Source organism: Plectrocnemia conspersa, unplaced genomic scaffold (genome assembly GCF_051122295.1).
Source record: "Plectrocnemia conspersa isolate PC_06_02 unplaced genomic scaffold, ASM5112229v1 ptg000001l, whole genome shotgun sequence".
Classification (NCBI taxonomy): Eukaryota; Metazoa; Arthropoda; class Insecta; order Trichoptera; family Polycentropodidae; genus Plectrocnemia; species Plectrocnemia conspersa.
This window is the reverse complement of record NW_028277165.1, coordinates 28,287,151-28,311,262: the sequence shown is the minus strand read 5'-3', so window position 1 is coordinate 28,311,262 and position 24,112 is coordinate 28,287,151. Positions and strand designations below refer to the sequence as shown.

Genomic DNA, 24,112 nt, shown 5'->3' with positions numbered 1-24,112 from the left:
TACTCATACTGTCACAATGATAGCGCGTAAGGAGTTGTCGTTAACAACTTACTACTGATAGAAGAAACATATGGTGTTGCAAAAATCCCATTCACGGACGCGTTCAAGAGAAAACTATACAAGACTTTGAAACACTAATTTAAATATTTTTTAAAGTTTAAATTTTCAAAATTTATTAAAAATATTTTTTTCAATTTAAAAAATATTTTTATTTTATTGTGGATTTCAAATATTTTTAGTTTTTTATGGAATTTAAATATATTTAGTTTATTATACATTTAAATACAGTGAAAAATTTTTGCACTGATTGATTATTAAAATATATAATGCTGCGCAGAAGAAACCTATACTTTAAAAAAAATATAAATTAAAATATTTTTTATAAAAATGGACAAAGATCTCAAAATTAATAATATTTTCAAAGCACATATTGGTGCTTACTATCTACTTTTAATCTAAAGCAAAAACTTGGGTGATCAATATTTATTGTTTCTTACTAATTAGTAAATGTAATTAAAAACTGGCTTTAATATTTACGCATAAAAAATGTTAAGAACTTTTTTTTAAATAAAAAGTATCTTATGGTGTAACTAAAAAACGTTCTTATTACTGAAATTTAAATGTATGATAAAATTGCATTATTTGTAAATTACATGTTACTGACGAAAAAATTTTGCTGAGTTGTAAGTATATTTTCAAATAAATTAAAAATGTTAATTTTTTTTTTAAAGATTAAATAATTTTGAATATCATTGAAAATATAAAATATTCGTCTTTGTAGTGCGCAAATTTACGAAGTAACGCGGTAACAACAAAAAATGCACTAGGATCAACCGCATATGTCACATTTATATTGTAAATTGCACAGCTGCACAATGGTTTTAATTTATAATTTTACCTTTTCAAATTTAAAATAAATTAAAAAATCAGAACGATGGATAAATATTATTTAAAACCCAAAAAGTTAAGGGTCTGGTATTCGTACACTTGCTAGCTATGGTACCTCACGACAGTGATGTACCGACAACTAGTGATAAATAAATTACAAATGAAATAGTATTAAAAATAAAAATCACTGATATGACACACTTATATAATTAAAAAAAATTAAAGGTCACATTACAATAATGAAAAATTAAATTATGTATTAACACATTTTTGTTACTATTAAAATAAACTTTTAATCTTTTTAATTTTTTTCGGGCTGTTTTTTGACTGCGTGCTTTTTTATCCTGTTGAACATTTTTACGGCACTATATATATTGTAGTAATACACTAATTACAGAATATATGTTTCTTTGTTTCAGATTTATTACTATTTTTGTAAAAATCTGAAGGTTTGAAGGCTAAAAAAATATTCAAAGAAGTTTTATTATATTAAAAAATATTAATGCGACTATAAGGCAGAAGTATTCAATATTACTACTTCATTGATAAGAGGGGTAAGATAATGATTAGCTATTGGATATATGTTTTTATTAAACTATACATATAATTCAATATTTTATTTTCAGGATTGTTAAGTTGTATTTAAGCTTGGTTAGTGTTTTGTAGCTTTAAAATGAAATCGAATATTAAAATATTATAATTAAATTTAAAATAGGATTTTTACGTCTGTAAGTAAATTTATATAATTACATATAAGTTATTTAAAAAAAATATCTATGTACGTTATGCTTCAAGAAATCAAAACTGCACTAAAAGATCTCTCATGGTTAAGTAGCGAAGAAAGTGAAACCAATGAAAGGCATATTTTTAGCCATAATTTTATTGATACATAATTTAAAAACTCCTTGTTAAAATTACTTATAAATTAACAATTGTTAATTTTATTTTAAAAATGCGATTAATAAGTTATAATAATTGTGACTACTCAACTTTCGAAGCTAGAATAAATACTTTTAAGCGGTATGAATGGATTAACGGTGAATGTCTCGCTAAAGCTGGCTTTTACTTTTTTGCATACGACAAGCAAATCAAATGTTACTATTGTGATTTTTCATTTGAAATACTAGACCAAATTGCAGACTTAAATTTACTACATAATTATGAAAATCCTCATTGTAGTAATCTAGTAGAAAACAACATTTGGACTTCGTTGGATATGTGCAACAAGAAAAATAGAGTGCGATCCCTAAAAAAATGGCCAATAAATTTTATAGACAAAGAAAAGCTTGCAGATTGTGGTTTCTATTACATCGGCGATGGAACAAACGATATACTTGAATGTTATCAATGTAACAATTCTTTTTGGGATTGGAAAAGGACAGATAGACCCGAACTAGTTCATTTTGATGTTAATATCAAGTGTAATCCAAACATACCAGCCCCAGTTGTTCAAAAAAAGGACCGCTTACAAACGTTTACAGATCACTCGATAAATGCAAATGTAGATCATTTGCTTAATTTTGGATTGTTCTGTACTGGACGTACACCAGATGGTTGTATTGAATTAAAGTGTTTTGCGTGCCATTATTTATTTTCTATATCAAACATTAATATAGATGTTAGCGAAATTGCCAAGACACACGATCCGAATTGCTTGTATATTTTTTGGAATAATAAACAACTCAAAGCAATCGATAGTAAACCGAAGTTGTATCTAGATCTATTGAATGAAAATGACCGCATAAGAACACTTAAAGACTGGCCAGTGTTTTTTATGAATTTGAACGATGTGGCCAAATCAGGATTTTTCTATAATGGTTCGGGATACGATGATGTAGTAGAATGCGTTTCTTGCAAGTGTACTTATAAGAATTTTAAAATAGGCGATGATCCTTTCACGATTCATGAGAAGCTAAGCCCCAATTGCTATTTAAAATCCGCAGAACCATTATCATACAATCCTACTAATTCATATTATTCTTCATTTAAGCTTAGGTTTGAATCTTTTAAAGATTGGCCGAAGATTATGATGCAAACGCCTTTCGAAATGGCGGAAGCTGGGTTTGTTTTTACAAAGCAGAGTGATTTAGTATTTTGTTATTGTTGTGGTCTTAAATTAAATGGTTGGCTTCCTGGTGAAGATCCTTGGATAAAGCATTGTATGTTCGTTCCTACTTGTTTTTATTTGGTTATGATCAAAGGAGAGGACTTTATAAATAACATGTGTGAAGAAGGTAGACAAAATAGTCAGTTTTACACAGCATCTACATCTCAAAATATAAACGATATGGAACATATGGAAGTTGATGGTATTAATCTTTGTAAAATATGTATGGTGGAAATAATAACAACAGTTTTTACGCCGTGTGGACATAGTGTTGCATGTTTTAATTGCGCAAATTCTGTGAATCGTTGTCCGTATTGTAGAAGTTATTTAGAAACTGTTGTTAGCATAAACAATGATTATTGAAAAACCACTTATTTATCTTAGGGAATTTAGACAATTTTTAATGCGGTTAACCTTTGAAAGGATGTACAAGAGAGTCTAACTAACTTTATATAGTTTACGAATTCTTGTGCTTTGAAAAAGATTGTAAGAAAATGATTGTTAGTTTGCGTTTTTTATGACTTTAACTCAAAAATTTTATGCTCATTAAATTTAAAAACACAACCAGTCATGTTGAAAATTAAACCTGTATTTTAAAATATTATTTCCAGAAGCTTAGTAAGCACGTTTAAAATGTTTGCCATCAGTCAAGCTAATATTTCATAAATGATCTCGGCTAATGCTGGTAGTTAGTTTTATAAATGTTGAAAATAGTAGAAAAGCAAAGTTTTTCTTAAATAGGTTGTGGCGAAGCCAACTTATTTGATACAAACTTTACTTTATAACTCAATAAGATCATTTTTTTTTTCATATCCATAATTAATATTAAATTTAAAGCTCGTTTTAGATAAAATAATGTTAAAGGTAATTAAATTAAATATCGCTAAAGATTTTTTTTTTAAAAATCTTTTTAATATTGTTATATTATTATTATTATATTGTTTTCTAATTGTGATTTATACAATAAGTGTTTACCATATATAAAAATATTAAAAATGTATAGTAAACCTTTATTGGTTAATAATTTATAATATATGATATTCAATATTATTTATGACATATTATATTTTTATATATGAAATTAAACAAACTATTTATGAAAAATTGTCTTTAATGCATTTTTATTATTGCGAAGTGATTTATATTGTCTAATAATTGTATTTGTTTTATAGTGTGGAGTAAGTAGTTTTTTTATGTTTATAAATATAAAAATATTTAAAAAAAAAATTAAAACTAGGGTTTTTTATAATTTGTGATATATTTTTATATATAATTAGGTACTTTTTAAAAAAAAATTGTTTGTGAATTTTTGAAAACTCTATGCAGAATTGTGATTATCAAATAAACATCGAGCTTGCTCGTACGCAATAAGTAATAATGATTTATTTTAGTTCATAGAGAATGTATTATATAAATTAAAAAATATCTATAAATATCTTGTTATATTATCTACTAAGTTTTTAAATAATTGTAATAAATCACCAAGGTGTGTCAAGTGTGCAGGGATGTATTTATTGCATGACAAAACTAACGACGTAAAAAGTTCAAATTGCAATGGAAACAACTCAGCGAATTATAGAGGTTGTCTGGTATATAAGCAACTCCAACAAAAACAGCATCCACAACTTCGAACAAAAAAAAATACAAATAGAACCAACTAACCTACAACAGAGACCGAAATTTTAGAAGAAAATAATGATTTATTTAAAATAAAAAAATAGCAGTGCTCCAAATGACTGCCTTACTACAAATTGCCATATGGAATGCCAACGGACTATCGCAACGCACACAAGAAATAAAAATAAGTTCGAACAACACAATTCGTCCGAAACTCATTTCAAGGAAAAAACTTACTTTAAAATATCTGAACATTGTATGTATTTCTCAAGACATTCATACAGAAATGCGCATGAAGGCACAGCAGTAATAATTAAAAACAATATTCAACATTACGAAGAAGACAATTTTCAAGAAAAGTATGTTCAAGCGACTAACGTTAAAATTCAAGTTCGTTACTCATTATTAACGAATGTCTCGCAAAGTACAACATTAAAAAATAAAACTTTAATTCTTTCTTCAGCAAACTAGGAAATAAATTTATTGCTGGAGGGGATTATAATGCCAAAAATAGACTAATAAACATTAAAGGAAAAGAAGTGTACATAGCGGCAGTGGATCTCAAAAGAACAACCAACATACTGGCCAACTGATAAGAAAAGTACCTGACCTGATTGACTTTTGCATTGTTAGAAGATTACATGTAAAACAAAGTATAGCTGAATAATGTTTCGAGCTGTCATCAGAACATTTGCTGATAATAGTAAAATTACAAACTCCGACTTACAATAAACTGATTTGGATTTGTTCAGATTTGTTTTAACCAAATTATCAAATTGAAAATATCCTTGAAAAGCAGTTCTACACTTAAAAAAGACAATTCAAACAGCATGGAAAGCCACACCAAATCTTAATACAAATAAAAAAATTGAAAATCGCAACCAGACGACTTAAACGATTTAGGTGATCTGACACACCTGGCAGACATAAAAAATAATTAATGTAAAATAGTAAATAAGTATGAACAAATTAGTTATTATTATATAAAATAAATTAGATTTTATAATATTATATCTTAAGAGGTATTGAAATGTTTTCTTTACATGTCAATATTGTTATATTTTTTTTACTAATTGTTCATGTATTAATTATGTAAAAATTAAACATATATTTAACAAAACTTATTGTTAATTTAACAATGATAATATTTATTTGAAAAATAAATTTAAGTATTTTATTCAGAAATCTTTATTTTTATATATATATATATATATTATGTTGACAAAAAATAACTATTCCTAACGATCTTAGCATAGAATTCATAAAAGATAATATAACAAACAAATACACGACATACAGAAGAAACTCAAAAAATATGAAAGATATGAAGAGGATATTTCGATTACACAAAGCAAGAGAAATAAAAACTGCGAATCAAATCAAACATCTTAATTTTAATTATTGGCGTTTATTATACTTAAAAACATTCATTATAACAATTTTAGCGCAAAATTATGAATGTGTATATATATGTAGATATGTTAGCAATGTTAAAAAAATGTTTTACTACAATTGTTATGTATAAATTAAAATAAATATACTCTGTATTAATTAGGCAAAATATATATTCACAAAAGTATAACTAATATATCATAGAATTATTATACAAAAATAAATATAGTTATACATAGCTGGTTTTCAACTGATATTTTGTATATATGAGCAAGTACTATTGTTAGTAAATTAAAAAAATATTTAAAAATAGTAACTGCAGTAGAAAAATATAGTACATAAAGCACACATGTCGATTTATACAATAGTTTCTACAAAAATAATGTGTATTTTGATATGAAAGAAAATCAGTATATTTCTTTCACGTGTTCTTATGTATGTAAAACAGCAATGCGTAATTTCACGAGGAAATGTTGCGGATATCCGTTTCGTATATATGTGAAAAATGATCCTAGATTACAATTCCAATTTATAATGTGCTAATATTCCATAGCGAATTACGCCTTGAATGCTTCATATATCACGTTGTAACTTTTATTTGGTATTTTTATGGGTTATATACATAGGTATTTATAGGAATATATATTAAATGGTTTCATACTTTTTACCTTCAGGGATAAAATTAGAGGTATGACTAAGAAAATGTATTTTAATTAAATTAAGATGATTTTTTAAACTAATCAGAAATTTAAAACTTAAAATTTATTTTCACTATTTATAATAAATGGCTTTGTACCTTATACATAGATTAGTTTTTCAAGATTTTTCTAATCTACAAATAAATATTGAGATAGGTGATTGTGAATAAATTATAATCATGCTAGATCGTACTTACTATATAAGGTATTAAAATATGTTTAATAATAATATATGTATATACATTTCTAATTACAAATCTGACACATGTATTTTTTTAAAAGATAATTTTCATTGTTTAATTTTACTTATAATTTACATCATATTTATTATTTACTTCATAGTGTTGTTACGGATTTAACAATCTGCATAATTTATTATAATTGAAAAGACACTCTAACTTCCTTATAAAATAAAAAATAAATAAATAATGTAGGCAGTATTAATTTATAAAAAAAGTGAAAAAATGTTATATGAAACATAAAATATAAAATAAGATACTAAAAAATGCTGCTTTAGTTTTATTGCTAAAAACGTCAATAATTCTGGATACCCTTATCTTATAACACTCAAAAGCATTTATACTTTTTAATTTACAAATTCTAAAACACTTTATTATATTCGAAAACTCACTTCAGCGTTTCTGATTATTGCTCCGTTTAATGGTAAGTAACAACATATTTTTCATTTTTATTGCCGTTTCCCAGCGACTTATTCGCCAATAACGAGTTTATCCAACTTCCGGAATCGACTTTATAAAGTGAAAAGTTAAAATTTATTTGTGGGGTGAAGATAAGTAATCGATTCATTAGAGGCCTACCGCCCCATCGGCGGATACACAGATACCTACTAAAAACGCACACTCTGTTTAAGGACACGTTTTCCCTTCCCTTTCCGGAAAATTCTGGTATGCCAAGCCATAATGAAGATAATTTTTCATCATACTCTTATCAAAGCTATGGTATAGAAAATTAATTAAAAATGTAAATATCGATTATTTGGCCAATTCTTATAGTATCGTAAAAACAAGTATACCAGTAATATAAAATAAACTGTTTTTTTATTGATATTGTATTATTTATTCTAAAAACAATATATGTATATTGGTTTAAAAAAGTAATATGAGCAACGCTAATCTTTCTGTGTTCTCAAACAATACAAAATATAAAGTAATATGAGATAAACTATGTTTCTTTTGAAAATATATATATAAAAATATACTCGACGACAAAGTACTCCCTCTTCTGGAATTATGTATCCCCATTAAGTCATCATCGTTAAGGAATCTAGGAAACAAATATCATATAACTAAATTATTTATATAACAAAACATAATTGTATACGTACATAACTATAAAATACTAAGTTCGTAAATTGTTGAGACTTTTTCTTACGTAATGAGACACGCGTCGATTTGATCTGATGAGATGAGTCTCTTTTTGCTACGCTTATTATAAAACATAGCTTTGCCCCCAGGGGTTCAATATAATGAGCTGAAGTTGAAGTGATTGAATACCATAGAAGAAAACCATAATTTTAAATATATGACATAAATTATTATCTGAATTAGGGCGCAGAAATCATATGTAAAAATGACATTTTAGAATTTATAACCAGATCAATATAATTGGATAAGCAATAATTACTTAAATCATCTTAGTCGATTTAAGGTTGTTTAATGTTAAAAATGTAGATGTTACAATCATCTGCCTAAAAAAAAAAAAAAAAGGCACTCTAATGAACATTTAAACAAACAAAAGGAGAGATAAACAGCCTCTTGTTACCGTATATGTATAACAATAAAGTTGCATTTAAAATTGAAAATATTTCACCAAGCACCTAATAACACATCCTTCCAGAGACGCTAATCACTCACAAGTACCGCTAAAAATACTACTCTTTGTTTGAAAGGGACGCGCACTAGACGATACATTCTACCCTGCGCATAATACTTTTGTTATTCTATGGTTTTTTATCGCTAGAATGATCATCAAAACAGTTTTTATTTTTGAGTATGAACACGTTTTTTAAACGGTTCATCTGCGATTTGCTAAAGCTGTTTCTAACCAGCATTATAAAATATGTGACACCTAATCACGGAGGAGAGATGCAGAAAAAAAACCAAATAGATACTCCATTGAGTAGCAGGAACACGCAAAGATAAGCCAAAATATTAATAGATCATCCAGAAAGCATTGCAATATCACATCAGGCCAATCCCAGCCGCTCTACTAAAATTACAGCCGACAATAATCGACACTAGCAAAGACTTTAATACTTTAATACTTGTTATTTTAACTCCTATAGCGGTATTTACATTATATGTTAACTTGAAATATTGTTAAACATTGCGTTACAATATAGTTCACGGAATTAATTTTAAATAATAGTAAAGTGCATCGTGTATCATTTTGTTGGTTTATATTGCATATTTACCGTTTCTTTAGTTTCTAGAAATATACGTATTTTTCAACTGTAGATGTATTATATAAAAATCATAACTTGCTAATAACATCAAAAACGACAAGCAATATTATTTTATATAATTTTTAGAATATATTCTTCATAATTATTAAATTAATAGAAAACTCAATTTTTTTGGTAGAATTATTATATTTATAATACAATGTCTAATTTAATTAAAAATAACTGTGTTTATGAATATTACATAATTAAATTGAGTGTTAATAATAAAATAAAATCTCAATGATAGTTTTATTTTTTTCTTATCTGTTTTATGCAATAAAAAATTTTCAAGTATATTAAATTTTATTAAACAATATTTTTTAACGATAATTGTAATGAACTATTGAATTGCGTATTTTCCAACCTTAAGTGTATAGATATAGAATTCATGGTTAAGTATTAGATAGCATTTATATATCTAGATAAGTAATAGTAAGTATAATGATAAGTATTATATAGCATTTTATATCTATATTAAAAACAATATTTAATATATTGTAACTGATTTTTTAAGGAAATAAAGAATATGTAAATACATACATTCATATTTATTATATAATTGATGCAAAAATTAAAAATTATAGATATATAGAGCTGATTATTATTAATCAATTATTAAAATAATAATATTCTCTGATTGACGACGATTTAAGCTTCTCGGAAAAATCGAACACAATTAAAAGTTCGTAGAAAGAGCATTAAATCGGAAAATATCGTGTATTGACTAATATAAGATACTGGTGTTATATTTTCTGTGTAATACAAAAATTTGATGAGCAATAAAGATAACATAATGAAACAAAACTAATTATCTAAATCCGTCTCTGTATAAAATTATAAAAAGTCCCTAAAAAATGGTCATTATCACGAATCTGGAATATCTATTTATACCCAAAAAAGATAGAATGAATTAATTTTTAATTTTAACTACTGCATATTTTATTTATGATATAACATATATGCTTTGTAAATAATATGCTGTAAGCTATTGAAGGAACGGAAATATTTTTAGAGACAATAAAATACCGAGCTAATTTGAAGGTCAAATGATTTTTAAAGAATTAACTAATAATACTAAAAATTAAAAATCTAAATGTATGCTTAAATTCATAGGTATCAAAAATGTGATTTGTCTTGTTTAGTACTATAAACTTGTTTTCTATATATTAGTAAAAAATAATATTTATTTAAATAAAAATATATGTAGCTATTTTATTGTGAAATGTAGCATTTATAGTTTTATGTACTCAAAAAAAATGAGTAAATTTATAAACATAAATATGTTACTTAAAACATTATATAAGTATTACCATACTCTGGTTTTATTAGGGCGCGGAAAAAATCTAGTTACGGCCCTGGTCGAGTGCATTTAATCCGGATAACCATTTCGCATAATACATATGCAATGTTGTCTACTCAGGTTCTCGTATTAAATTTATGTGTATGCTCGCCAGATCTAATTAGTTGATATGCGTTATTCGCCAGGTGTTGGATATTAAAACACGTTTTGACCAAAAATGGTTAAGATTTTTATTTTTCTATTATATTTCTTATCATGGATTGCAAATTTTTTTGTGAACAATTTACTACATAAAAAAATTTTGATAAATTATTTTTTAAGATGTCGACTAATAGGTAGCAAATAATGTAGTGTTAAATATTTAAAAAATGTGCAAAATCATATCTCTTTCAGGCAATATCGTCATTATTTTTTTATTGCATAGTTTTATAAAAATAATAGACTTAAAACTAATATACTATATATTATACCTTTATTAAAAAATTAAATTTAAACAATTCTATTTTTTATAGTATTTCAACTGTACTGTCATTTAAATACAACTATAATTAAAAAAAATATTTTGCTAGCCAAAATATTAAATGCAATAGAACATTATTAGATCAAATTAACTTAAAAAAATATTATGCCTGTTGATTAAATGTATTATTTACATAAAAAATAATTACAATTTAATTTATTAAAAATATTTTTTACATTTAATATACTGCCTGTAATATAAAATAATATTTATTAATTATTAAAACATTTTTTTTAAATACTCTGTTTAAATGCATTGCATCAAGAAACATCTCTCGTGGATAATGCGGCAAAAAATCAGCATATGGGTGGAGGTATATATAATATAAAGGGAATTCGGTAGAATTCGAAAATGCGGAGAGTATCATGTTCATACGTAATATATGGAAACTGGGCCGTATTTTTATATATAAGGGCGAGTGCCAGATTTGTAAAAATGTGCTATCAAAAAATATATTTTTTTATCTAAGAATTTAAACTGATATTGTAAGTATTTAACAATAATAACAAAGTTACAATCAACACCTAATGTAGCAACAACAGTAGCAAAAATAAATCGATTTTTTTTATTTTTAATTAACTAATATACAATATAAATAGATGCTTTTTTTAATACAAAAATCGAAGCATTAAACTTTATATCAAATATTACAAAATTTTAAATATGTTAATAATACTTTTTTTGATTACACGATTCTGGCCTTTATGTATTATATAAACATGAATTTTCTTTGAAAGATTGAATTTGAAAGTTGACAAAAATATACAATCATGATTAATCTGCCTAATTACCTTTGCAGATAAGCGGACGATTATATATTAATTAATTACGAGACTTGAATTATTGTTAATTTTTTTTTTAATCAAAATTGTTGTTATTTATTAGCTAGCTATCGCGTTTTTTGTAAAAGAATTTTCTGTGTATGGATATAGCAACCTTTTTTAAAACATTTATAAGAGCCTGAGCTTTTCGCGCACGTGTCAAAACTTCGATTTTCCCTCTATTACTCCCCTAGGACGTATATCCGAACCGTAATTCCGTCGGTTTATTTAAAACTTTGGTGCGCAAAAGATGCCTCTGAGATATAATATATATACTATATAATATATTATGAATGCTTGAATGCCCTCCCTCGTAATTTACCCTAAATTCATTGTTATAAGAGTTCCTTAATCGATATAGTCGAAAGGCAATCCTAGTTCTAAGCATTAACAAAGATTAGAATCAGCCGTAAAAGTATCAATATAATAAATAATTAATCATGGTGCTCTTAAATATTAAGATTATTTTAATCACACAAGAAAGTAAAATAAAGTTTGTGTGTTTAGAGGATTATTGCATTACTATTTTTAGTATTGCTTTAACCATAGATTCTAGGGAATTTGAAAGGAATCATAATTTAATCCAGGGATGTATTCATTATGTGTAAAAGGAGGTTTAAATTTTACCATTCTGACTTAAAATTAGAAGTGTCTAATCCGGCTTTAATCTCCGGGTCACATCGAAATCTGAGATTTACTCTCTAGCGGCTAAGTGCACTTGGAAACGGACACAAAAGTGGATGTATAGTCCGAGGTAAGATAAAACTGGAGCACTTTGTCCGCAAATCCCCGTACATGTTTTCCCCTTTTATTACGGCCGGTGTATTTCAGCGTTATAGGCGACCTTACACCCCCACTTTGCGCTTGAGCCTTTAAATTTTCATTTAGGAAAAGTGGCGTTTAAAAAAATTGAGGCTGAGAAAGGCGTAACAATAGGCAGTTTGCGACAGAGGCGGTTACGCTAAATTGAAGCCGTAATAGAAAATAATGAAGCAGTGATTAGTTCAAGAACGAGAATTTGTTGGATTTTCTTATATAGGTCTTATATTAGGATCTTTATTTTGCCAGAATCAAATTTATTATGTTGGTTACAAAGACATATATTTTATGGTAGGCTTGTAATTTATTTGTAGCAATAGTTTTTAAGCTAGTTTTTTTTATAGGTCAAAAGCCGTAATCTAATACATATATTACTATATATTATTATTATACAATACAATAATAAAAAATTAGCAATGAGGTGAATAATAGTTTTTAACATATAATAAAAAAACGTATTTCTGTATTTTTATGTAATAATCAACAGTTGTTAATTTTGAACATATAATTCTATTTGTAAAAAAATTATATCAGTAGAGAAATTAAATATAAAGTGCTAAAATATATTTAAATTATATATATTATACTTTAGTGAACGTCAGAGCTTCCACTTTTTATCTAAAACACACGCACGCTAGACTAACACAATCACACGTTACGAGTTGACAACCAGTTTTTAGTTTATTAACTGTATTTTTATTTTATAATAAATTAAAACCACAGGCGTTTTGTTTAATATTTTTATTTATTAATAAATTCAGCTAACAATTAATTATAACCATAATAATTGTTATAAATCAGTAACATTTTTATATAAATATAAATAGTATGTCTGTAAAATTATTTAATAGTAAAAAATATTTTATATATAATCAATATGATTTTATCTTAAAGTAAACTTGGTATTTTATTTTATTACTTTTTGATATTCAATAAATATTTACAGTGATTGTGATATCAAAATTATTTTTTTAGTAATTTTTAGTTTAAATGCCTTAATAAATGTACCAAACGTAAACTGACGTTTAAATTTTTCTTAGAAATTGATTAAGTATGAGCTGAAATAGTTTATATTAAATATACAATTAAAGACCCTGCTCAATAAATAAATCATCACAATATTATTTTTTTAATTTAAGATGATCTATAAAAATCTAAAATGTAATGATCAATCAAAATTATATGTATTCAATAATGACTAATAAGGATCTGGATAATATTGCCCCATTTAGAAACTCAAAATTTGGTAATTATCACACAGATTCATACCACTCCTCTATCGGGCTTTAATTCTTTATAAGATAAACAGCATAATGCAAAATAAAGTAAAGAAAATCACTGACACATTTAAATGAAAAAAAAAACAGGAATGGGATTTAAAATTTAAAAATTTAAGGACATTTAAAAAACACTTCAAAAGTCGTCCTAGCAAACATTAATTAGTTTTGTTAAGATTTCACCAATAAACGAAATAATTCATAAAAACCCGTGGTTTTAATATTGCAAAGAATATTCATTCTTAAGACATAGTTATCGTTTTTATTTAATTGAAAAAAAAATGTAAATAAGAAATGAATTTAGAGATGACTAACGACAAAATATTTATTATTTTTATACATCAGAGCTGCTCGCAGGGATCATCTAAAAGAGGCCATTAAGGCAAACTCAGATCACGCATACTCACTTGAAAAATAAGCTTTTTAAAGTCTATGCTACTTTCACGATCACTCTACTAACTTGATGAACTGTTAGACCACTTCGATTCATCTAGGTGCTCTTGCATTCAACATTGCCGGCCGACAATGACACCTAAATGTACGTCCATAATAATCGTAATAAATAAATTTTAACTGACAAAACACCATTTTATCTCAAATTGTTTTTAATGGTCTATAGTAAATTTATTAAAAATTACGAATGCTATAAATTGCTATTTAACAAAATCGACGATATAAAAAACACTATGGATGCAAAAAAAAATACGATAGACAAATATTTACTTATAAACTCAGCTACCTGATCTCTATAAAAAATTGTTTTCGAAATATATGATTGTTCAAAAATATTAAGATATAGGTAAAATATGCAAGCTGCGAATGCAAGATGAATTATTTAAAAGTACGGCCACGATCAGGATAGTCTACGATAGGAATACAGAGTCGTAGGTCTTAGCTACGAGTCGGCTGCTACGAGCTACGAGGCTTCAGTGCGTGCGGAGCCGTCGGGCCAGAGGGACGCCGGCGTAGCAAAAGCTCGTAGTCGGTTCTACGCGAAAGCTCTCGTTTGCGTGCATACATTTATGAAACGAGTATACCGCGAAAAAATATTATTTCACAAAATATATAAAAATAAATAATTTAACATACAAAAATACAATTATTAGTATCGTTAAATGATAATATAATGTGAAGTGTAAATACATAAAAATATATTATAATAAAAAAATAGTGCCATAAGTTTAAATAATCTATTTATATAAATATTTATAATATAATTAGTATTGTGTACAGTGTTAAGTACCAGAGTATTCACACAACGTTAACGTGAAATATTCACGTTATAATGCAGCATCAGCACATTTGCGTAAGTACTTTGTGTTTGTTTGTGAAATGAATATTATTTTATTATATTAAGGAACAGAAATAAAACTTTAAATTTAGTAAATTTATTAATAAAAATCTTTTTAAAATTATACGCAACTAAAAATAATACTTTGCGTATAGAATAATTAATTAAATAATAAAGAACACTGGTTATTAGTAAATTCTTATATTAAGCGATTAAAAAATAAATATTTCGAGAATCCCTATCTTACAACGAGCAGATTGAAATATTTAGGGGGTGAGTTAAATTCCATAAATGGTATCTTAATTTGATTTCAAATACATTATCAAGATATAAGATTATAAATAATTTGATCCTAAGAATATGAGATAATATGTGGGAAATTTTACATCGTTAATAATCTATACTTTTATCAGTTACACAATAATAAGTACCAATTTCTAGGTAATCTTGATGCGTTATTTTGCTTACAAATAATAATTGTAAAATATTTAAAGGCAAATATAGATTCAATTGCATTTTTTAATAAGTAAGATAAATTATATTTTAACTAGTTATATTTTATTGATAAAAAGTATATTGTCTAAATATTTTTGTGCACTTAAAATTAAAAAAACATATTTGCTGTTTTCTTTTTTGTTATGTGTTTTGTGGCACTTTGAACATTCGACTGGTCATAAATTAGAAACCTTGAGGTTTGAGGGTCTAGAAAATGAGCCAATGGCATATGTTTGTATGAAAATGTAGGTTTCCCCAGTTGGCATATGTTGTTTTGCATAATTCAATGGTAAAAGTAGTAATGTCGGGTCGACGATGAGAATAGCTTGATTATTATTGCACACGACGGTCGTTTATGGGGGAAAATTACCAACAAGCTCGCGAAAATTGCCGGAAAATCTCTACATGCTAGTGATGCTGGCAAATGACGTATGTATATTCACTTAGGTAGAGACTCTTGTTATTTTGGGTCTAATTGAGTAAAAACACAGAAGAATTTTAAACGAAAATTACGTACGTCTATAATATATTATATTAATAAATTAAAAATTGGTGTGCAATATTATTATTTAATTATCTTATTGTTTTATCAAAAATAAAATAATATTCAGCAAAACATACTGATATGATGTTTCTATATGACCTTGTGTCTCTTTTTAAATCAAAATGTCATTAATTTGATTGTGTTCAATCTAATCAAAATAAAATGAAATATCAAGATGAAATAGATTATTGGTAATGAGATAATAAAATATTTATTGATAAGACTCAATAATTTTTATTATAAATATATATACGTTTGAAAAATAAAAAATAGAAACCCTTATAAAAAAAGCAATGCATAAAAAGCTATGTACAATAATATTATTTTTTATTAAAATCATTTTTTTTAAGAAGACAGTGTTTTAAAAATATCAATATAAAACATTATTTGACTTATTTTTTAAGAAAAGTCAAACATAAACCTAATTATAAAAAATAATAATATCCGATTACAGAAAATATAAAAATTAAAATAATACGTTAAAAAACTTAGTTTTAATAGCTAGTTTGATTTGGCAAATATTTTTTTTATTTAATTGATTATTTATATTTATTTAATTATATACTACGTTTCTAGGTTCGTGTAACATAGTGCTAAAAAATAAGTATTAATATGATTCAATCCTTTTTAGATAACTGTTAGTTAATTTACTTATTAAATTTCAGTCTATAATAGTTCAGTTTTCCTTTGACTTTTAATCGTATTAAAACTAACGTTATAGTATTTATTATTGTTTATTTAAAATCTCTGAGTAATTTAAGATCATGAAAAATTATAAAAAAAAATTATAAAACATATAATTTGTGTTGTTTAGGAGTATAGTTATATTTAATTATTAAAAATATTTTTTAATTAAGCTCTATGTTACGAAAACATTAGTTTTTGCCTTATTATTTTTTTTATTTTGCGTTTTTGACATTTAAACATATTTTAGATTGTCATTTTTAGGTCAGTTTTAAGCTCACTACCTAATAAAAATTCGTGCATTCTTGTCATTAAGAGTTTTTTTGATTTTTATTTTTGGTTATGGTTGGTAAGGTTATTTTAAATATTGTCTTTATACCTTCTTGTATTAGTGAATTTTTGCTAGTTAGTTAAAGACATGATGTTAGAAATAATGCAAAAATAATATAAAAAAATAAACAACTACTATAAGTTTATTTTTTTATTGACTTTGAAAAAATTACCCTTAGTTTTTTCTTATTAAAACCTAACATATATTGCCACATTTTTAAGTATTTATTATTATATGCAAATAGTCTGACATTATGATGCTGAATTGTATAAAAGCATATCTTAGCATTACAGAAAAATCTTGGTCTATCAAACTCGCCCAAAAAAATTGCTCATAATTATTTTTAGTGGTTTATTTTTTCCACCATGTAGTATTCAATATAAACAAGATTTCTATTACTCTAAAAATAAATACATCAATTCTTGTTTTCCGCATTATTTTCAAAGAAGTGATGACTACATCCGGAAAACTTCCGTTTTTATGGCGTCGTCGATATTATCGACGTTATTCAAAGCCTAAACGCGGAAATATGTATGATAGGAAATAAATCTTGCCCCACCGGCTTTCGGATACAATAAATTTCATTATTTTCCAATAAATCACGTGAACGAGTTTTTTTTCCATATTGTTTTATGGATTGAATTTAATGTTGTGTCGTATAAGAATGAGACCATAAAAATCAACCGAAAAATCTGTCTATAATAAAAAATAAATAATTCATAATGTATTGACTTGAAGATAAAATATTATACTATAAATATGTTTATTTATTATTCAACATAATATTTTTAATATTTAAACATTCAAGATAAAATAAAAATAAGTATATATTAATTGACAAATATTCTATTTTTTAATTTACATAAGCAAAAAAAAATCGGAATCCTTTCAATTTAAAAAAGGTAAAAAAAAATGAAATAATTTTCTCAATAAATATAAAAGCAGTAATAATAAAGAATAAAATATACTATGAATTCAAGAAGTTTCATTAGCTATGATTTATTATTTGGAGAGTCAAACTTAGAGTTTTGAGAGATGATCTTGCAGTCTATTTGATGATATATTTGGGTCTGTATCAGACGGCATTATTGTAGTGTCGTCGACAAATGTAGCAATTATTGTTGAGTTCGTCTAAGGAAGATATAACCTGTATAACAAATACAGCATCGGTCTAAGAACAGTGCCCTAGGGCATGTCTGATGATATTTGGTATAGTTTTGTGTTCCTACTTCTTCGATCCTTATCTAAAAATGTCTATCTTTAAGGTAGGATTGAGATATTAGAAAGATATATATTTTTTTTATTTTCAGTCTTCATTTATATATAAAATGGCAACTTATGCACTTGCTTTATTGTAGAATGTTTATATATTAAGCCTAATTGATGATTTAGTGAGAGATTAGCAGTTTTTATTTGTAGTATTTTTTTTAATAATTTTGACATAACTGTAAGATATATATTTATTGGTCTATATGCGACCATTTATTTTTCTGGTTTCAGTAAAATTATAATTTAGGTAATTATATTTAAAAGTAGATTAATTTAATCAATGAATTAAATATAATGGTTATTAATCTGATGACTTGGTATAATAGTTCAATTATTAAACTAAATCTTAATATTTAGATTTGCAAATAATCTTATGAATAATGTTATATTAAAGTATTTTTTAAATTGTAAGAAATAATTACTTAGCATTTGGCGATTAGTATTAATTTTATCACTATAATCAGTTTTAAAATAATTAGATTGTTCCCATTACTTCTTCTTTATTAATAAAATAGTAATACTATTTAGATTTAAGGGTTAACTTAATTCATAATCAACACATTGGTCTCGTGGGGTTTTATAAGATTGTGTCCTACGTTTTGAGTTTATCTTTATTCAATTTAAGATTTTCATTCGACTCAATTTAACTGCAATGCGGGATTATTTATTATTTTATAAGCCTTAAGGGATGAAATCTGAAACGAGTTTTTATCAGAATTCTTTTTTAGGTATAGGGAATATTATTATAAAATAAAATAAATATATCTTATTAAATCTGCTCTATATATTCCCAACTCCATATATCTGTGCCAAATATTTGTGCAATAGTTAATATCTGTATATTATAAACAATAACGTTATCTACTAATAATCTTGGTTATTTTTTTTTAAGTTATGAATCACAAATTATTAAGCATCATTTGTATTTTTTGAATAAGATTTTTGTTTATTTATTTAATGTATATTACTAAAGGTGTTGTAAAATTTTATATTTTATAAATTATTTAAAAAATTATAAAAACTATTTTCATTAACAATAGTATAAAAAAAATGTTTAACAATTATTTAAAATACATACATACATAATGAAAATCATCCTTTAGTATATACTATTATTAGAACTTTGAGCTAATTAATTATATTCAAGGCCCGCTTTTGCGAATTCGCCTAAATTAATAAGGGTCTGTGAGGCATTCGAGATAAACTATCAAATTGCTCGGGGCGTATCTGTATCGTTTTGGGGATCCCAAGCACCAAAGACCTTGACACTGTCGTTAGTGGAACAGGATGAGGAAAACAACGGGAACAAAACTCGAAAGCAAATCGATGGTACTTTGACAGGGGTTAATTGCGTATCGGTATTGAGTGACAGTGTTTGTTTAAAGTTATTAGAATATAAAGTAATATATAAATAACACATTACAGATTCATAATAAATAACGTAAAATTACAATTTATGTCTTATTCATTTTTAATTCATAGTTCAGCATTATATTACCAAACAGCTACTGGTGAGCTTTAACATTTTTATTGTTTATAAATACTTTTTGATGCCAGAAATGCAAATTTATGTTTGTAGTGCACAGAATTGCCAATGCAACCAGTTTACGATGGACGGAATGTATGGTTTATTCAGGACTGAATCAATACTGACTGTGGCGAGTGACGGTCGATGTTTAACTCTTGTATGCATGAAACGAAACAGGTGCAGTTAGTTGACCTTGATGCATGTAAAAGTCAAAAAAATATTAAATTAAAACTGGAATAAGCGTATCTAAAATTGCCACCTTAAATTATATGTAATAATGTCCTGTTTCAAGATAATCAAATAAACAATCGTTAGGCAAATGAAAGATAAGATCGTAAGTGATTATTATTTTGTATACCTTACTAGGTCTAGTATTATAAAATTAACGTATTTTGGAAATAATACAATAAAATATTTAAGCTTTGTTGAGTCTCTAAATAGTATAAAATTTATATAGCTAATAAAGACAATGACAGCCATACGCGGCTTTAAGATTTAAAAAAATACCTTGAGTCTTTTAAAAAAAAGTTTGACCTCAAAAGCTGGTGATTCAGAATAACTATATTTTTGTACCCAATGCGCATATTAAAGATTTATTATTTACTTTTCGTTTGACTGCCTGACTGACGCGAACGCTGACTGTCATTAGTCTGCCGATTGTCGCCAATTTTAATCAATTAATAATTTGTTTGAAATCTAATTAACAGATCATAGAAAAACAGCTTGAAAATACGTATTAAGTATTTAGAACACCGCTGTCTTAATTCTGAAGGAATATTGCCTATTTTACAATAAATTTGCAGTCAAAACTATTAGTTAATTTGATTATTATAATTTTGGATTTTTTTTTAAATTGTCTTAATTTGCGTAAAAATGCCATTTTAATAAAAAAAATCCATTATAAAATTAAATACTATTTATAGACCATTAGTTAAATACAGGAACTTTAACAATAGATAGGCGTGGTATGTATCAAAGATTGAAAAATAAAAATATATACAAATGTGTTTTCCTAAGAATCTGCTAACTATGAACTGACTAAAACAAGTACAATGAAAGGAATTTCTATCAGCGATTTAAACGCTCCTGATAAAATGTGTGTTTTATGCTATAAGATACTCGCAAGTGGGGATTGCAATAATACCGGTATTATCGAGAAAAAAACAGTCAATACTAATAATACCGGTATTTAGATTTTTATTATTATTTTACCTAATTAACCGAAAAAATAAACCCAGTACCGCTTTCATATTTCACCATGTTTGTTAATAAAATAATTTGGCAACTATTGTTTCATTATTCTAAATATTTTATTTAAAACACTGCTATTAATTATAAAATAAAATATTTTTAAAAATAAGGGCGCCAAAACTTTCTTTTTTTGGAATAATAGATCCAGGACAGGATTCTGGATGCCTACTAAATTTTTATATAAGAGGCCAGAGCACCATTGCTAGTTTATTGCAATAAAATATTATTTTTTGTCAGTTACGATTAACCATAAAAATGAGAAAAAAGTGCGTAGGATACTGTAAATTTGTTTAGTCAAACTGCGACATTTTTTTTAAAACAGAATTATATAATTTATGATTTTTTTTTATTAATATTCGATTTATTCATATTACTTTATTTTATTTAAAATATTGCAATAATATTTATTTTCAAAAGATTTATCTCACGTCTACTTATTATTTATACTCATGTTAAAAATAACCTTAGTTGAATTTAAGTTATAAATGTTTATGTAAATATTAAAGAATAAAAAATACGTAAATACAGCATGACCCTTTTAGTCCCAAATAATTTTGCCTAATATATGCATTTTTAAATAAATTGTGTACTATCAATAATGTGAGCTAATTAAAAGCAACAATAAAAAAATATGTTTTTCATATTTATTCACCTAAAAAAGAAAATATATATCATGTTTGATTTATAAAAACACCCGTCAATATGTTTTAATAATTAATTATTTTATTTAAATCCTTTTTAGTTATATATAGAAAAAAATAACATTGCATAATTTTTTAATGAAATAAAAAAAAACATTTTTATATGTTTTTGTACTTAAATATTATTATTGAAATTTAAGTATTTCAAATATTTACCACTGGTGTTTATTGAGGAATATTTCGTGGGCAATGTGGATGAAAAATGTACAAATAGTAGAGAGAATTTTGTATATGCAATACTTGTTTTTTTGTTTTTATTTCGCCAGCTATCCCTATCATAAAAGGGCGTTTTTAGTTATATAACAAAATTACTTGGAATTGCTCGGTACTGTTAGATTTGTGCAAGGTAATAAAAAGCAATTATATTTACTTGTTACAACAATAAAAAACAGATAAAATTTTTCATATTTTTTTACTATTTTGATGTAAAAAACATTTTCATTAAAATTTATTTTAATACGTATTTCGGGTTGTACAATATATTTTTAGTTGTAAATTAGATTGCATTATTTTCTAATGAATTTTTTTTTTAAATCATACTGAAGGTCAATACTTACACCAATACCGGTATTACAATTCATTTTCGCAAGCAGTTATTTGGCTCTAGGTAAACTTTGAAGGGACTTTAAAACGATATACATTACGCTAAATACAATGGAAAGGAAAAGAGACAGCTTATTATATATTAATTCCATGCAAATATTTTTCAAGTAGCTGGCAATATTTTCACGAGTCACGGATCTAATCGCATTATTTCCACCATGCCGTATCTGCGGTCTCAGTCATGTAATCCGGTATTAAAGCGTCCCTTTCAGGGTAGCAGTATCCCTCGGTCCCAGGAGGCTCGTTAGTGACGCTACATTTGGTACACAGAAAACTGCATCTCGTTTGACTCTTTTGGTACCCAGAGATGCTACGGCGACGACCCGAAAAAAGAGAAACCGGAAACCGCCGGACATCAAAAGGGATTCGAACCGTCACGTCATTTCATCAAAGGATCAAGTGTTTAGGAGCTTTTCTATTACTTTTTACATTATATAAATTACTATTCAGAGCAAAGCAAAAAAATAGTTGTACGAAAAGTCTTATAATTCTTTGTTACAGACATATTTTTACATTTCAAATCAATATAATTACATTAAATATATATTATTAAAAATAAAAATAGAGTTTTTTAAAAATAAAATTTTCGAACCTCCACTAATAAATTCTTTTGTTGTCGACCAATGAAAAATAAGCAATAAAATATAAAACAAGATGGCCGACAGTAACGTGACAACCGTTTTAAATAATTATTATTTATAAACAAAATGCTACGCGACAGTAATTTTCATTAATTCGTTATGTGTGTTGTTTTATTTGACTAAATCTAAATATTCGGATTACAAATTAACTATGTGTGTTATAACTATATGTGTGTGAGGATTAAAAGAATACAGTGTTAACCTATACCAATAATCATAAAACGATCTTCGTGTTGACATCTTCAAATTTTGAGTTCCGAGGCCGAAAAGTGAGTTTTTCTTTTCACAATACATAACCATTATCATTGCTTTCGATTGAAAGCACATATATGTTTGATTTAACTAAATGGAATTACTCGAATTGCAAATAAACCAGGTACATTTTAAACGTGAACATGTAATATATTGAGATTAATTTTACTCAAACCATATAAATTCTAATAAAACGTAATTTTTATCTATTGACATTTTGGGATACTATCTTTCAAGACGATCGCGTGAATATGGTTGTGATGTAGTCAGTTACTTAGCTGGAAAGTTTGGTTCCATTTTTGCGTATCTTATTGCTCACTCATGGCTTTTAAAAAATAAACAATAATTGAAACATAAGCTGACAATGATATGACATAATAATTTGGCGAGGATGCAAATATTTAAACTTTCAAATAAATTTTATATTTGTCCTAAAACGTCAGTCATGGGCTCTCGACTTTTTGATTTTTACGTTTTTTGTGCCATTTAAGTTAGTTATTAAGTTGTTGTATACACCAAGGTATATAAAAAAATTAAAACTGTAAACCAACTTTTAAATGATACAAAATGTTACGCCTTAAAATATTTTCTTATGTTTTAATAATATTTAGTTAAGTGG

General features: G+C 25.8%; 1 protein-coding gene across 1 annotated transcript; it reads left to right on the top strand.

Moving 5' to 3' along the window:
• The first annotated feature begins 1,622 nt into the window (after positions 1–1,622).
• Positions 1,623–3,949, top strand: LOC148239499 (baculoviral IAP repeat-containing protein 3-like). The gene has a single exon (XM_088186292.1). It carries the CDS (start codon positions 1,841–1,843, stop codon positions 3,356–3,358), a length of 1,518 nt encoding a protein of 505 aa, XP_088042418.1. The 5' UTR covers positions 1,623–1,840; the 3' UTR covers positions 3,359–3,949.
• Positions 3,950–24,112: the final 20,163 nt, after the last annotated feature.

Excerpts from the sequence above, each read along its gene's own strand:
- LOC148239499 (XM_088186292.1), top strand. The coding sequence starts at position 1,841 with ATGCGATTAATAAGTTATAATAATTGTGACTACTCAACTTTCGAAGCT.